This window comes from Hesperophylax consimilis, chromosome 3, assembly GCF_061612785.1.
Source record: "Hesperophylax consimilis isolate HC1 chromosome 3, BYU_Hcon_1.0, whole genome shotgun sequence".
Classification (NCBI taxonomy): domain Eukaryota; kingdom Metazoa; phylum Arthropoda; class Insecta; order Trichoptera; family Limnephilidae; genus Hesperophylax; species Hesperophylax consimilis.
Genome location: NC_142838.1, coordinates 30,803,737 through 30,822,315, shown reverse-complemented (window position 1 = coordinate 30,822,315; position 18,579 = coordinate 30,803,737). Strand labels below are relative to the sequence as shown.

Sequence of the window (18,579 nt, the reverse complement as noted above, 5' to 3'; positions counted from 1 at the left end):
CCCAGTTCCTTGATCAGTTGTGAATTTACATTTTAATAGATGTCGTTAACTTTCGAATGCCATAACTACAAAGGCAAACACTGTGAAACAGCTCTGCTGGAAACCAATTTAAACTAGTTTCGCAATTAATTATAGCGGGAAGAACTGAATTGAGAAAATATCGTCGCTTCGCTGTTAACTTGCTCTACACATAGCTAAAGAAAAATAGTACTAAACTTGGTAATTAAAGTAATAATTAGAAGGTTACCCACTATCCTAGCTACGTACGTGTATTTTTTAATCAAATACGAGGACACTTATGATTTTGATACAAAAAGCGTGGCTATTTTGGTTGTGCAGTGAAAAAAGTGCTAAACAGAGGTCAGAATATAAATAAATTTTATTTTTTGTACTCTAGTTCAAAGTGAAAATTTGAATTAGATATGAGATTTTCTTCTCAATTCAATAATAAGTGGTAAATCATAAATACTTTATGTATTATGAATCATTCTTCCGATACTGCCCATCTGATAATAAGCAGATTAATTCATTGTTTTGTTTCCTTTGCAGTACAAAAGCCAACAAATGCAATAACGAAAGAAATTCAAAGAATTTTGTTAATGAGGTAATTTCAAGAAGAACAACGATGAAAACACAACATTTTTATCTTCCGTTTACATTTTCCTACCATCTTTGCCATCCTGGCTCACTTAAACTCCAATAACGAACATCATACACCTCGTTGTATCCATCTACATCGAGTCAGATATTATTTACTTTGTTGTTTTCCACACCTGCTGCGATAGAAAAATATTGGCTATTATTGTAAGCTTACCAACCGCTGAAAATATTACATAAAAATCTTCTTTTAAATGACCGCGTTGCCAGGCAATAATGCCCGGCGCCAAAAGCTAAAGTACAAAACACATACGAAAGCAATCAGTGAGGATCACCTACTATTTATAGTATTTGTGTTTGTCTGACGAAGGGTATATCCTGTATTTTGTGTCAGGGCTGACAAACATGCTGGCGCGCGACTCACCAATGAAACTTTTATAGTTTTATTGTTTGTATTCTCACAAAGTCATAAACTTTACAACAAGTCCGCCCAACTATTGAATTTGGGAGCCACCTTTGGGCTGGTGCCCCAAAATACTTGATAAACCTGCTTGAGTCTGTGCAAAGGAGAGCGATCCGTCTGATTGACAATCCATTGTTAACAGACCGATTGCCTTCTCTGATGCATAGACGCAATGTAGGCATGCTGTGTCTGTTCTACAGGTATTTCAATGGAGCCTGCTCCAAGGAGCTAGCAGCATTGATTCCTGATGCACCGGTGCACGTGCGCGAAACTCGACGGACACGAACTGAACACCCGTTCACGGTTGACGTTGGCTTCATGAGAACGGGCCGTTTTTACGACTCGTTTTTGTGTAAGTCGGCTCGTATGTGGAACGAGCTACCGGCATCTGTTTTTCCTCCCTCCTACAATCCGAGCCTCTTCAAGGCCCGCATTAACAAATCCCTTCCTACAGCCCCTACCTTACTCCGCCTCACAACGCCACCCAACCGGGTGGTGACATAGTTCCCCTGTCTGTGCACTGCACAGGCAGGGACACTCTTGTGAGGTGTCACATAAAAAAAAAATAAAAAAAAGAGTGGATACGAGTATTGGCATAAAAACATAGGGGCAAGTTTACTTAAATAAATTGAGGCCTCTTCTGCGTGCTCGGTCAATTTATAGAGGGCTCCATTGTATGATCGTAAAGTAGGTTCGTCTGGTATGTTAAGAAAATTGCTTCCTCCATTCATTCAAGAGAATTAACTTTTGTATTATTGGAATGCTGACAATGTCCAGAATTTTTACTATTTTTATGTGTACTAATTTGAATATATTAATTTATTTAGAATTAGTTTTATATTAATAGAGCTATATATATATATTATATAATATAAATAAATATAGTTTTGTATTAGTGATCGACTAAACAGTGGATGCAGTCTGTTAGCCCTAAGTTGACAATAGTTTAGTTAGTAATTAGATAGCATTGTTGAGATATGTCATATATTTGTGGTGATCCAAATATTATTATAAATAATATAAAATATAGCAAAATAAGGAAAATAAAATATTTAAGTATACCTCGTAAGTAAACAAAAAACAATAAAGAATATTTACACTAGTAAAAATTCAATTAAATCAAACGAAGAAGAAAACAAAATAAAAAACCTGTTATTCAGTGGCGTGTTTATATATTTGTCCTTTGCATTCAAATTAAGTAAACACTTAATATGATGTCAACGGGGTGTTAGACAATTTTTACCGCGTGTGTTGCGCACCTAAAACATGTCCTCTGTTTAAAATCTTTCTTTTAAATATCTACACAATGAGAAATCTGGTGAATCTTCCCAATTGGATAGTCACAAATTTCTTTATGTAATGTTTATTTTTTGTTAAAAAAAGTAATAAATAATATAACGCAGTAATGACTAGAAAACGATGGCAATCCTTGCCCTGTATCTTATTAGAAGTGATCACAGGTCAGAAGGGTAGACCAGTAATAAAGCGATATGCGTCGAGCTGCAGAGTGGGGTCTATTTTTTCCCGCTTGTCGGAGTAATCTCTTACGAGGTCCCTTGTTCTTTAGTGCTTTTGTTCAGTTTGCAATGTTTTCTGTGTATTTCAAATGCGCTATATAATCTTATTTTTTGATTTTCCGTAAGAACAAATAATATTTTACAAACAAGATTAAATTATCTTTCCGGTATATGCAATCGCAATAAACTTTATTATTTCTAAATAAAAAAATTTGAATATCAAACGTGAAAATTGTATTTAAAAACCCCAACCACATTTAGACTTATTTTTTTATTCCAATCGTAGAAAAATTGAAAGAACTTGAAATTAAGAAAACACTTTTGTTATGATTGGGGAAATCGTAATAAAACTTTATGTTCACTTTTATCTCGTTCTTAAAATAAAAAATAAAAAATTTAAAGTTAAACCGACTGTCACGACAGTGACGCGATATACTAATTATTCATTTTGACTACTTTTAGGATTTTATTATTGGCATCTAGTATAAATATTCGAGGCAAACTGGAAATAATAATTATTTTTCTGTGTTAAGTCTAAAAAATTACGTATTTCCGCAAAATAGAAAAAAATATAAAAATACTGTAATAAAATATAGACGGCCTGACCTTAAAACGCTAGAAGGGTTAATCCATACTGCAATACTAAACGAAAACCATAGCAAAAGTAATAAGTAAAGCATCATCATACACTTAGTTTTAAACGTGATTGATTGTACAATGGTACGGATGAGGTTGGTAAGGAGTACTAGGTAGTGAATTTTTATTGGATACAATACCTACTCCCCGCGCGTAATATAATATTATTTCAGTTTTTTTTTTTCATAAAATATTATCGCAAGTTTTAGTCATTATTTTTGTGATTTGCAAGAGGTTGGGGTTTTTAAAAAACTTATTACGCACTTAAAAAATACGAAACTACTTCTATGTTTGTATTATGACATGTTGTATTTTCTCACAGTTAAAGGGATATTTCAAAACTCAACAGCACGTGATATAAAATACCTTTTGAGTTTAAAAAATAATTAATTGACTTAAAAATTTCAGTAAAAAAAGGGCAGATTCTATCTTTTTTCAGAAAACACATTTTCTTCTTCAAAGTGACGATACATACAGTTTTCCATAACCAGGAATCTTATTTGTTACCTAGGTACATGTAAATAAATTGTTAAAAAAATTAAAAATGACAAACTTTTCATTTGCCGTTTTTCAAAGGTAAATTGCTCACTCCGAGACCGGAGATCAATTCCTCGATAAATTTATTTTAAACGACACTTTTTACAAACAGTTATGGACAAATGTTTAAAAAAACAAAATTATAAATTTTTCGCTAGAAGTTTGACTTGCAGCTCACAGAACAATAATTAATATTTACATTCACGGAGACCATTATTTATGCCGGACTATGCTATAAATAATGCTAAAATTCAATACTAAAAGCGAGTTGATTCTGCATCCATTGTCGAGCTGCAGTTTACGAGGTATTCATTTCCCAGAACTGTAATATAAATTTGATGCAGGCGATCGATCATCCCATATAATATTTGCTCTTCCATAAATATTATGCAAACCTAGTCTAGTACCTACTGTGTTCCACAGAAGAAAACTATTTCTAGACAGTTTTCCAATCGGAAAGTACCTACCCACAAAACTTCTCCTTCTTGAATATGCGAAAACTTAAGTTCATGTAGACGGTGTCATAAATAACGTATGAAGAATTTTCTTGTCACATAATCATAATTTAACAGTTTGGTTTGTCATTTATTGAGTTTTGTCATTTATTAAACAATCATAACAATTATTATTACTGTTAAAATTTTTTTTTTTTTCTTACAACAGCTGACAAATTAAAATAAACCACAGAACAACTCAGAAAACCGTTACATAAAATTTTCTTTCTAGGCGACAAGCAGACTGATGAGGCCGTAGGTATTCAATCATACAGAGTGTAACAGGATTTTTTTTAAAACAAACAACAAACGATGTTGCACTCCCATGAGTTATCAAACTCATTAAGGGATCGCCAATTGGTAGTTTTGAAATAGAAGAGTAAAAAAATAAAAAAAGAGTTTTGTACAGAAAAATTAGACCCAACCCAACCCAATGTGCAGACACAATGTATGAAGAAAACATTTACAAAACATTTCACAGAAGCAACATACAGACACAACATATGAAGAATCACTTTACAGATATGTCACAAAAAAATTGTCTTATAAGACTTTATGAATTATTATAATCACTCATTTGATTTATGTACTGTTGGTGTCAAAAAGTTAAAAAAGTATCCTCAATGATGGACTATAGAAATGCATAGAAACAAAATCAGGAAAATACATTAAAAAGTACGGGCTCAAAAATAAACAGACCTAATACAAGATGTTTTACATTCAAAATACAAGAAAAGATTAAAAAAGCCCATCATCTCTGGATGTACAAAGTTTGGTATTTGGAGATAATTAGGATGGCTATTAGAACAGAGTTTGTACCTACTTATGACTCGTTTTCCAAATAACATTTGAAAAAATAGGATTTCAATATATCGTTTCGAGATTTGTTAGAGGCATATACCTGTCTTAATTCTTCAGGCAATTTGTTATAGTTAGTGTAGGCAATATATTCTAATGATTTCAGTCCGAACTTTGTTGAGTGTATTTTTGATATATGTAGTTTGTTGTGTTGTCGTGTATTATATTGGTGAACATCGTTGTTATAGTTCAGTTTTATATTTGTGTGAGTGTTACATTGAATAATATTTAAAATGGTGTTTGTTATCTCAAAGCTAGGAACCATCTTAAATGGCAAAACAAGTGCGTGACGGTAAATATCTTTAACAGGCATATTCCAATACATATACCCGATATACCCGAATGATTTTAAAAGCGATCCCTGAGCATATTTGGAGTACAAAATGTAGTATGTCATATAACACTGACCACGTCGCGACGGATCACGTGACACGTGCTCTGTCTCCTCTATTACCGTGTTGCTGAAACGAGACGGAATACATCATGTGACCCGTTAGTCTGTACCCAGTGGCAACGAGAGATGGATAAAATATCGTCTTAGAGCAATTATGTTACATCTCAATTTTTCACTCTAAATATGCTCTAGAATCGCCGGTTAAAATTCTTTTAGTACACCATGTTACACTTTATATAAGATAACGGAATCGCTCCTTATACCAACATGTACCATAATAATAAAACTCGTCTCTCGATAGTTGTTTGGCTGATAATAAATCTCCTGAGCAATAAAACACAACCAATGGTGGCAGAACTTTCAAGTTACCTTCGTGTTTACTTATTTTACTTTGATGTATTAAATCATGTATTTAATTTACACCAGAGGAATCATTTCAAAGAAAAAAATTAAATGCAATGCATTTCAAATAATCACATAATATAAATATGGAAAATTAGTAAAGTTACTCGTTGGTGTTGGTATTGAGTTTCCCGCCAATTTAGCGCCGCACCATTGGTCGGAAATAAATAAATAATATGTTGAGACAGAGATAACTTTCTGACGTCACTGAGGGTCAGTGAATGAATTGGGGTGGAAGGAATCGGTTCTTGAGGGAATTAAGGCACAGCTGCGAGAATAAGGGATTTCGAGGAGTCACCGACGAAGTTTCAATTTCGAATTAATTTGGAAAACTCCGAAGAAAGATTTAAATCAACACCCTGTAATTATTATTTATAAGATAAAGGACTTCTGATTAATATTTTTTAACTCAAAAAATTATTTTATCTATGTATTAACAAAAGATATATCTTTAATATTGTGTATTATAATTAATTTAAACTGAGAAAGTTCAGAGCCATTATAGCGCTGGGAACATGTTGCAGTTCTAATTAGTTTCCGCTCCGTGTTAATTCCTTCTCATAAAAGTCAACAAAATTGTTGGTACGTAAAAATTGTAGGAATAACTGAACTAAATACCAAGCAACTAACTGAATAGCGAAAAAATGTTAATTTCAAAAACACAAGAAATGTTATTTTTGGAATACGTGTATAGTACTTGAGTAAATAATATGATAGAAAAAGTCGGGACGCCCGAGGAAGACATATCATAATCAAGTGAATCATATACTTGAGTCGGGCCATGTCAAGAGTCAGAGAAATAGAAGAGTATGTATGTGAATAAGGCAAGCGCTGTGTGTCGTCTCTACGTACCCCTGCGGGGGAACGTAATAATAATAAATGACATTATATAAAATATATTTTTGGAGGAATAAAAATAAACTGTTTATTTATTTTTCGGAATAACTTTATTGAGTAAAACCTCAAATTGTAATATTTAAATATTGAAGACAATATTAGTGATTTCTAAACGAAAATCTGAAACAGAAAAATCAGAAAAGGAAACGGTCACATCTGGGACTCGAACCCAGGACCCCTGTCTTTCCGGGACAGTGCTCTACCAACTGCGCTAATGGGACCCTATCCCCCTCGGTCACTTTTAATTGTATCATACTTCGAATAAGAACTACTAACATTGTCTTGTCCTGGGTTCGAGTCCCAGATGTGACCGTTTCCTTTTCTGATTTTTCTGTTTCAGATTTTCGTTTAGAAATCACTAATATTGTCTTCAATATTTAAATATTACAATTTGAGGTTTTACTCAATAAAGTTATTCCGAAAAATAAATATTCATTCTAGACTTGCAGAAAAGTCAACAGATGTCACACATTAAATAAAAAAATTAAAAAAATAAGATAGGTTTATCTAAAAGACGCTGTCTGGATTGCATTTAGTTCGGGTTGAATCTTGCGATCATACATAAAGATAGTTGCCAATAAAAATGTGCGGTGAAAAAATGAAGACAATGTTAGTAGTTCTTATTCGAAGTATGATACAGTTAAAAGTGACCGAGGGGGATAGGGTCCCATTAGCGCAGTTGGTAGAGCACTGTCCCGGAAAGACAGGGGTCCTGGGTTCGAGTCCCAGATGTGACCGTTTCCTTTTCTGATTTTTCTGTTTCAGATTTTCGTTTAGAAATCACTAATATTGTCTTCAATATTTAAAAATAAACTGGTTTACGAAATTGGATTATGAAATAAGCAATTATACTATCACGATGGAAAAAATATGAATATATTTAAAAACAATAATTATTTATGATTGTGGGACAAGAAATTAAGGCGTTTGACTTCGTCAGTGAAGAGCGAGACAAATATACAGTTATACGAGTAGTATAAAAGTGCACGTATTAGCATCATCTCTCTCTCGCATCCCAGCTAGCAACTAGAGAGTACGCGATCGTAATCTAAAGATTAAACTAAAGTACCGTGTATCACTATATTAATAATCCCGAAAAATTATTATGTGGCACAGTAATATATGTAAGATACACTGATTCCTTAAATATATTATACCACCCTTCTCTTGTATTCAAGTCCATTTCGTAATTTGTAGAATAAATATAAGACCTTTATGAATAATTGCGGTAAGGGTTGTATGCTAACCTATTCTTAATCAGTATTCCTTCGAACCTCTCTACTTTACTTGATCAAACACCTGCTAGATTATAAATTAAAGAACCTCAATGAAGAAAAGCAAACTGACATATTTACTTTGTAAAATAGAAAATCTTGCTTTGAAGACCAATATAGTACAACGTTTCCCAATTCGTATACCTAATTTTATGCATTGAATTTATTTTGTATGGGTAAAACTCATAAGTTTAGGAGCAGTAAGCAGTGAGAATGTATTTGAAACGTTTGACACAATGTGTGTGTATATTATCTGGAATCGGGAAGTTTTTATTTTCGTTACAATTTTACTATGTTGAATTCATAATTAATGTTAAATCGATGAGCAATACTTCTGATAATTTAGCAAGCAGGTCAGTTACAAGACAGTACCTACCCCATTATTGTAGCAATTCTACATCAATGTCCCAACACTACACTCCTATGCCACGTATTCAACAGCTAGGAAATAAATACTACGATGTTGTTGATATACTTAGTACATCAATTTCAATATATAAGCATATACTTTTTCATCGGGTAGTGGAATCTTTTAATAAAGGTGTTTAATTTGACTAACACATAATAATTTTGTCGACAAAGGAAAAATAAATATTTTGGATTTTTTATGTTTTGTGCCTGCATGCTGTGTGGATGAAATTCAGTGATATTTTGTCTTTCTATTTATTTTGTGCAATTGTTTTAAATAGTCGTTTCCTGCACTATTTACGTTTACAATTTTGTAAATATTTTTTTAAATATATGTTTGTAAAAGCCTTAATAGGCGTGAAATTAATAAATATTGGGTAAAGAAGATTCGAGATGTGAATACCACACAAGAGTTCCAACTGCTCTCTGGAGGCTTACCAAATCGGTATTATTTGTGAGACTGAAGGTAGTGGGGAGGGAAAGAAAATGGGGTAGAGGAAGGTGGAAAAGTATCTGGCTATTTAGATCTGGTCACCAAACACGGTTAAACCAATTTGAAGCAAGTTTTCGATTCTGAATGGTGATCTTACACCAGAGCAACACCACGGAGGAAATATTTCTTCTATGGGCAATACAGAGAGTATGTTTCACTTTGGAACGTATCGCAAATACGCATTTATTATTTTTATTTAATCTATTGTGAAACAAAACAAATTAATTTAATAAAATTTACATGCGCGCGCCGGGATTTGAACCCAATACCTCCAGATTGCAAGACGAGATCCTTACCCATCGACTATAGAAGCCGTCAATATTTATATGCAACATAAAAATTCACAAGCACAAGCAAAATAATATTTAAATTTTCACACCTAGCAAATTCTTTGTGGATATACATAATATAATCATTAGAATAAAATTAATAATTATTATTGTATTTATTTTTGGATGTTCTCACTACCTCTTCTATTTTACCCATAAATGTAATTTATTTAATATGATGAAGGTTCAGGGTGAAATGATACCGGTTGGTTTTATATATTGAAAAAATATACGCAATAAAGTGGTTTTAAAAACAAAGTTATTTAATTATAATTACTATAAAAAAATATTTATTATTTCGGAATAACTGAATGAGTAAAACCTCAAATTGTAATATTTATTAACTAATATTTATACAGACAATATTTATATGGCGATTTTTAAAAAAAAAAATATTTTAAAATTCTTCAATAATTAAACTTACTAATATAATTAAAATAAATATTAACATTGTGTCCTTTCGGGTACCACTAAATTGATGGTTTAACCTCTTGAACACCTTATCCTTATGGGTAACATAACAAATCATTTCTCTGAATATATTTAACTATTCTGGAGAATCTACATTTTTATAAGTATATTAACACAATATCTGGTATGACGGTACAATTAACCTAAATATAATTTTGTAAAAAAACAAGTAAGTTATTACGAAAATATAATCCGCTGGCGGGCGGTGAAAATTTGTCGTCGGCCACCAAGAAGTAAAAAAAGACGAAGCGAACAAAGTGAAATTTTGTTATTTGAAAATGAAGCTCCTGCGGATACTGTACATTCTTCATGACTTGATGTTTGCGCGCCCCTATATACCAAAGGATGTTCTGTTTCTCTTAGACCTCCCCCCACCCCCCACTCGTTCTAAGCACGCCTTAATTCCACAGAAATAAGACTTCCGAGGGGAGTTTATCTCACATGTTCAATGGGTTTTATTTGTACAACAGGAAGTCACTTTAACAGACAATGGTACCAGTTACGTGACGTGAGTTAATTAAAAATCTTCGATACAGTAGAACGCAATTTGTGTTTATACGGGGTCTGTTTGTTCTTTCTACTCGTGTAATTACTTGAACACGATATTAGATGTCAGGTCTTTATTAGAAATACATAATTTGAGCAATTTACTTTTGAAGGAACTCTTAATTATTCATATCTGTGAAAGTTATTCTCGAAAACGTTCGTTAAATAATATTGAGAGAAGTCTTCAGCTAAATTATGGTTCGTGTCTTTTTCTGCTTATACATATAGAAAACAAAAGGCTTATATATAAAACAAAAGGCGAATTAACTCATTACTGCATAACGTAATTATTTTTTCTTTTTCATGTAAATTATATTAATTGATTTAAAATATTGTAAAGGCTTCGAAAATCAATGGTCTTCCTGAATATTTGGTTAGAGTAGTTATTTTTTTCTCATCAGTGCACTGTAAGCAGTACTGTCAAGAATGGCGGCCTGAATGCATGCGGTGACGCACTTGGGGGTAGAAATTTATTTATCTTTGAAATACATAGAATAATATTAAATGTATGTTTATATCATAAAAACAACATGTTACTTTGATATTCAACTAAAATAAATAGTTGCAGCACGTTATTCGATATAAATATTTTGATTTATGGTCGAGCGTTTGACGTTTTTTAAGACGATATGCACAGCGCACATGGTGAACTAACACTAACATTTCACAAGCGTTATGCACAGCGCAAATGGTGAACTAATACTAACATTTCACAGATTTCTACACGGTCGGATGTAAGCACTTACCTAGTAGGGTGTATCGATTTTTAACTTTATTTTTGTTTTCAAATTCCAAGTTGAAAAAAAGTTGCTACTAGGTACCACAACTTACCACAAAAAATTTTGGATTTTTAAAAAAATGTTTAGGTCTCCCGCACAAGGCCTAAAAGTTTAATTTTTTTCAAAAAATATCAAATTTTTTTAAAATTAAAAAAAATTAAATTGTAACTTTTGTGTTTATTCCAAGTTAAAAAACAGTAATATTAGGGCATAAAAATAAGTAAGAAACGATTTTTATTTATAAAAAATGGATTTTAGGTCTCCCGCACAAGCCCTAAAGTTTGTTAATTTTGATGAACTTTCGTAATTTTGTGTAGATATATGAACCATGTTTTTTTTAGTTTAAACCACCGGAATTAACTGTACTTTTCTTACAGAAGGCATAAAATGAGACAATATATAATACATAATTCATATATACATATAGTAAAAATATATACCACATATTATATACTATATAATATAATATGTTTTATAACTGAAAAAAGATAGTTGGACGGTGTAAATTGTATGAGAAAGGTGTTGAAAGTAACTAATGTTATTTGCTATAACTGTTGTTTATTACAAAAGTATAAAAGGTTGTAACATGTCATAAAATGTAGTATAATAACTAAGTACAAAATGTTTCTGATTACTTTCCATACGACATGAGTGGCAGTTTTCTTGTTCTACTGCAAATTTACTGACTTGTTTAAGTATTCGTCCTTTCATCTTGGCTTCAAAACCTTAAATCAAAGTTATGTATAGTATTTACATAGGCCTAGTGAAAATTTTATAAATGTTATTATAGTTCCCAAATGAAATTTATGAAAGAAGACGAAAGTTCATCAAAATTAACAAACTTTAGGGCTTGTGCGGGAGACCTAAAATCCATTTTTTATAAATAAAAATCGTTTCTTACTTATTTTTATGCCCTAATATTACTGTTTTTTAACTTGGAATAAACACAAAAGTTACAATTTAATTTTTTTTAAATTTAAAAAAATTTGATATTTTTTGAAAAAAATTAAAACTTTAGGCCTTGTGCGGGAGACCTAAACATTTTTTTATAACTCCAAATTTTTTTGTGGTAAGTTGTGGTACCTAGTAGCAACTTTTTTTCAACTTGGAATTTGAAAACAAAAAAAAAGTTTAAAATCGATCTTCCTATTACCTAGGTGCTTTGTATTCAAGTTCTGTTAATTAATAATTATTTTAGGTGTTTTGCACCTACTGTTACGTAGACATTTTTTGGTACATTAACATTAGCATTAACATTGCATGAGGCCCCGAGGGAAAAAAATTCCTCATGGCCTATGTCATCTTTGGGGATGCTGTGTAGAGGGTCTTTTTATGGAAAGAAAGGAGAGGATGTTCCGAGAAGGAAAAACATATGAATCCATTCCTCCCACTGAGAGGTCAAAAGGTCTTTATCAACCAGTCTCTGTCGATTTTTACCCATCACCAAGTAGATGGGCAAACGCATCCGCCGCCAAAATCAAGACAAAACTCTCACCATAAACCCGTGCACCCCTGCTAAGTCACCAAACTTAGAAAGGGTGTTGGTTATTCAAGAAATGTTTCACGGGGCTGCAGTACCCAAACTCTCCTTCTTAATTAAATATGTGTAAACATATATTTAATATTATTTTTATATCTTTCATACTCTTTCATGTACACCTCCTTTCGTTACATTTATTTAGCTATGTTCTGTAAAAAACCCAATCTGGTGTAATAAAGGTACTAAATACGTACATGCTTTACGACAAACTGATGATATTTATTTTATAAATATCAATAAAGTTACTACACATTACTCTGTAACTACTTTCATATTACCTTAAGTACTTATTTTCTACTCTTGTAATTCTAATACTTATTGAACTCCGTTATACAACTTTCTATGATGACTTGTATTGTACCTGCATATATCGTGCATACTTCATTATTATTTACTCCTGAACAACTTGCCTATAATCTTTCCTAAAAGCCTTCGAGGCGTGAATAAATAAATAAATAATATTATTACGCGCAATTTACTTACAGGTCATATAATAGCCGCCGGAATAATCCAAAATGCAGCTGCAAGCAATACAAACCAAATTTATGGAGACAGGTGGTAATGAGATTGTTAATGAACTTCATCTTCAAGTAAAGCTTACAAACTGCTCTTTAAATCTTCACGTGCTCCTAGTTGGGTAGATAATCCAAATAGCTAATTCAACCAGCAACCACATAGTCATAGATTATAAACCAAAACTTATGAAGACAGGTATAATAGTGTAACATACACTCCAGACTAGATACTGAGAAAGATTGTAAGTAACTGTTTCGTGCAGAACGACGCGACGCCGACGCTCGGTTCAAGTTACTTGTGATTTGTAATACAATAGTTCTACTAGATAAGTTATTGTTCTTTCGCAGTCTGCTTTCCTGATCCCTGAGAGCAATTAATGTTAACAAGATATAATTATCTATTTAGTTTAGGTACTTGTAGGCAATGAAACAGTATTTGAAGTTACGATTGTTCTTATATTTTATGCCGTTTAGTATGTATTTCACCATCCTCTTGATAGCTGTCGAAACCACTATTCATAAGATAAGATACCTTTATTTTCGATATGCGATTTACGTCCGAGTTTATCTATTATTCGGTACTCTAACCCATGAATGGTGGACAAATTTGGGAAGTTAGTCGACTTTTCTATGAATAGCGAGTATTTGACCGGTCAGTGGTTGAGTGGGAATCGCGTTTGGGTCCCACCCAGGCGTCATGTGGTCAATTTATCGGCTGGCCAAGTCCTCTATCACAACACAAGCAACATTTTCCGCATACTGTGGTGGTAGTAGAAGATTTAAAAATATTTTCAGGTTTTTCGTAACCCGGGAATGTTTTTCTTTAAAAAAATATTGATATTAAAAATATACATATTTATATATTATAATGGATAGTTGTTTTACGAGATGATTATTTGACTATTTGTACTTTATTCGGTAATACACGATCATTGCTCAATGAAGTAAATGTTTTAAAGCGACGATAAAATCTGTTGACAAAATTAGCTGCCGCATGATTACAATGGACAGACAAAAAGTCTTTTAGGAACAAGTTGATGTAATGGTTAGTTTATTCAGCAAAAACTTGAGATATTAATCACGTCATAAAACAGAACAAGGACATTTATAATATTTCGTCTTGCCTTTCTTGATAGGCACGATAATTTCCACCCCTCGTAAACATTTATTTCGTCCACCGTATCAAAGCCACGGCGGAGATTTTTCAGGGAAATAGAGGAAAAAATTCGCATTAAAATGACTACTAACGACTTCCCTGAGAATGCTGACCTAAGTATGCCATTTATGAGCTTTATGACTTAAGTCAGGGCCGAAGTGGGGAAAGTTGTGAGGGCCACTTAAACACAGACTCGGATCTCTTGGGCTACTGGCCTGCTATTTATTGCGAGGCATTCGGGATATAATTTACGAAAATAAGGCTTGCTTTCACTTCTTGAATGTCAGTAGAGGTTTCTTTATTAGTTCTCTCTTGGTGGATGTTTGTTTGTTCTTGTTCTCGGCTGTTCTGTGAAATCGGAGGCAATTAGCGCTACCCTTAATGGAGCTTTGATGTTCGTTGTAGAACGTTTTTGTGCCGAAAAAATGGAGCTGGTTTGTTTGTATGGACGTTATTAACAAAAGGTAATGCCATACCTGTTGTTACGCAAGAACTTTATGCCATGGATGATATTAACTACATTTACAATATATACACTAATCAACATCTTCACCAGACAGCTATATATTATAAACACCTAGGCATCTTTGAACATTCTATAGGAGAGAGCTGAGACTCGAGATTATGGTTCAATATATATAATATAATAAATTCAAAGTTTTGACAGTCCTCCTCACTGGGGTTCTTAAGATTAACGGTATTACTAAAAAAATTATGAAAAATTTATTCAATTGATAGACAACCGTGAATGTGAAAGCATTACTACTATAGAAACTGAAGATACATACTCGTACAATATTTACACAACCAAAGGGGGTTGTTTATCTGCATAAACTTGAAATTCCTCATAGAGTTTTTTTTGAAAATATCGTAAAAAATAACATTTTGAGAAACTAAATAAAATCACCTTTAATTTTTATGTTCGAAATAGACTTTGATATTTAAAAATTGGAAAAATTTTATTTAAAAATAATTTTTTTTTTTAACACATATTTTATCTCCAAGCCTTAAAAAATTGAAAGAATGTGAAATTTTGAAAACACCATAATCCCCTTCTATTTACGGAATCTGCCAAAAAAATTGTTACTTCACTTTTAATCTTATTCATATAACAAAAAATATTATAATAATTCCCAGAGAATGGATTTTGAATTCATTGTTAGCGCAATATAAACGTTGATTTCAATGATTCATATTTACCTTCACATACATAAAACATTTATGTTATTTAAAAAATAATTTTCGTAGAATTCTTATAAAATTCACACGGTAACAGTCAATTAAAGAATAACGTATCCGAAATAACCTAACTTTTAGGACTAGACCGGAATTTTACGTGTCAGTCTGCGTAAAATCCTACGTTGCCAGTTGTTTCGAAGCCCAGTTAAATATATTTTTTATTAATACTAACTGGAATCAAAACTTTCATAGTCTTTATACAATGTGGAACAAAAACACCGTTTTAAGAATGAGAAGTGGTTTTTCTTTAGTAAGGATTTAAGTGTCAGGTTGTTTTCAAATATTTTGTTGACTTCATAATGTTTGCAAGTCATTTATCACTCTCATTACCTCTCTTTTCTCTCAGCTACGATTTTACTTTTGTTGTAAATATATATTATTTTTCTGTTATTTTTAGGGTTTTATTTGGCAGAGTATTATATATAGTTTTGCAGCATGAAATTTAATGTTTATCTGTCCAAAAGATGCATTCAAACTGGGAATAACCAGTATAGTTTGGCTTATTGCCCTGATTGAGTAGTAATCCTTTTTGAGCTATGTGGAGCCGCACTGCTTAAGAATTCAAGGCATACTCCCATACATTTATCCCATACCTCTGTTTATGATCGACACAAAGTTCATTACAATGTTTATTTTTTTCACACAACCCTACACAAGAGGCCCTGAGGAAAATAATTTCAATCCGGGCCTATGTCATCTTTGGGATGCTGTATGATGAGGGTCTTTTTTGAAGGAGAGGAAGTTCTTGGTAGGTAAAAGGTACAAGAGTTGGGTAAGAATCTAGGGATCAGTGTATCCAGGAGTAACATAAAGGATATATAAATTTATCCATCCCACTGCAGCGCAAGGCAATAGGTCGCGAGACCAGTTGGAGAGGTCAAAGGGGTCTCCCCAAACCAGCCTCTACCGATTTGGCACGCCACATAGCTGGTGGGCATGCGCATTCTGATCACACTTAACCCGATGAAGCCGGGCACCTCTCCTAAATCACCAAACGTAGTGATCCACTTGGGGTTACCTATGGCAGGAGTTTTGGTTATCCAATAAATAGTTCCCGGAGCTGCGGTACCCAAACCCGCCTCCCAAATTTAAAATTAGAACGAATTAAATTATTACAGATTACACACATTATTACCGATGTTTCTAAAGAAGTAAATGTACCTAGTGAGTTGTAACAAATGAATTTATTTTTACCTATCTCCGTCAGTAGTCTTGACCGTGTGGTTGGCAGCAGCATTAGCCAGGGTTAATTGGGCATCATCTATCCTCACCAGGAGGATGTCTCCACTCTGGACCTCAGCAGCTCCTTCCCAGCTCAATACCATAGGCAGACACTCTTCGTCGCCACCTTGACTGGTGCCAGCGGGACATTCCTCCGGTATCTGGAATGAAAAACCAATTAAAATATCCATTAAAGAAACGGCTACAAGTAAACCTTATTTATACAAAATCAAGAATATATAGGATTAGTTAATGATTCAATAAAAATAGCATCGACAATGACCAAATGTTAAAGATCGATGTAGATACTTGTAACAAAATACTGACTGAATTGGGAATAAAAATCGGTATTTCGTTTTTATGTTACACCTCACAAGAGCGCCCCAGTCTTAACAGTGTAAAGGTGGGGGAGCTATGTCGCCACCCGATTGGGCAGCGTTGTGAAGTGGATTAAGAAAGGGACTGTAGAAATGTATTTATTAATGTGGGTCTTGAAGAGATCTAGATTATTTGCTTCTTCTTCACATTCGAGCCGTCTTACAAAAAACGAATAGAAGAAGCGGCCCGTTCTCGTGAAGCTAAGATCAACTGTGAACCGGTGTTCCGCACGTGTACTGGTGCACCAGGGATCAATGCTGCTACCTCATTAGAACAGGCTCCATTAAAATATCTGTAGAACAGACACTGCGTCTGTGCATTGGAGATGGCAATCGGTCTATTAACATTGGGTTCTCAATCAGACCGACCGCTCTCCTTTGCACAGAATCAAGTAGATTTATCAAGTATTGTGGGGCTCCAGCCCAGAGGTGGCTCCCAAATTCAATTGTTGGGTATACTTGAAATTTATATAGGGTTAGCAGCTGGTTAATATTAAAGAACCTGCAAGCCCTATACAGGATGCCCAGTTTCTTGGAAGCCAGATTTACTCGGCCTTTTATTAAAGAGCCGGTCTAATATGCTTAATCCAAAATCATTTTAATTGTGTCTAAATAATTAAATACAAGTTTTTTTTTAATTAGGGATAATTTTTTCAAAAATCATATGCAGATTGATATCAAATAGAATCTTGCAAAATATTATATCTTTATAACAGATAACATTTCCAACGCAAAGTTCGTGGTTCATAGTACTTATGAACTACAAACATTGAAATTAGATGTAACTGTTATTTTGACGATTAAATAAGTTAACTCGATTTAAAGTTTTACCAATAGTTCTAATCCCTCCGACAGCACGATACCATCACAAGTCAGTGGATTATGCCAGGGGATAAGCGATCTTATTACCTCTGACTGTAAAGATTAAAACGGGTTGCTGTCCGGATGGCTTATGACTTAATCTGCCACATAAAGCTCACTACCACGGCTACTATAAAGCTAATGTAGTATACTAATCTCTACGGGATTTCGCTCGAACAATGAGACATAATTTGTGAACGTTTAGAATGGAGATAATAATATTTCATTTAAGCACAACGAACATAAATATTATACTTAAACTAACGGAACATAATCTTCATCATATATAAAAATTCAGCTTGCTTATGTTTGTGCTCGCAAAACTCGACACGTAGTTGGCCGATATCAATGAAATCTTAGGAAGTAAATAGGACAAATTTCTAATCGAAGTTAAAGCTTTTGGTTGGAAGAATAATTTACAGTTCATTATTGTAGTTATTTATAAGTAATTAATAATAGTATAGGTACGTTTACTACATGCTATAGTACTACATGCTAAAGTACATTACAATGTGAAAGTAAAAAAATATGTATTACATGTTTGGTTAATGTGATAGATCTGTAATTGGTCTATT

The 18,579-nt window shown here is 33.1% G+C and overlaps 1 protein-coding gene across 2 annotated transcripts in view; it reads right to left on the bottom strand.

Moving 5' to 3' along the window:
- Positions 1-18,579, bottom strand: part of LOC149425260 (uncharacterized) — a 282,468-nt gene that overhangs the window by 156,527 nt on the left and 107,362 nt on the right. For both annotated transcript variants that reach the window (XM_089650268.1, XM_089650269.1), the window contains exon 3: positions 16,740-16,927. In XM_089650268.1, coding sequence (XP_089506394.1) covers positions 16,740-16,927 — 188 coding nt within the window. The remainder of the gene's footprint in view (positions 1-16,739; positions 16,928-18,579) is intronic.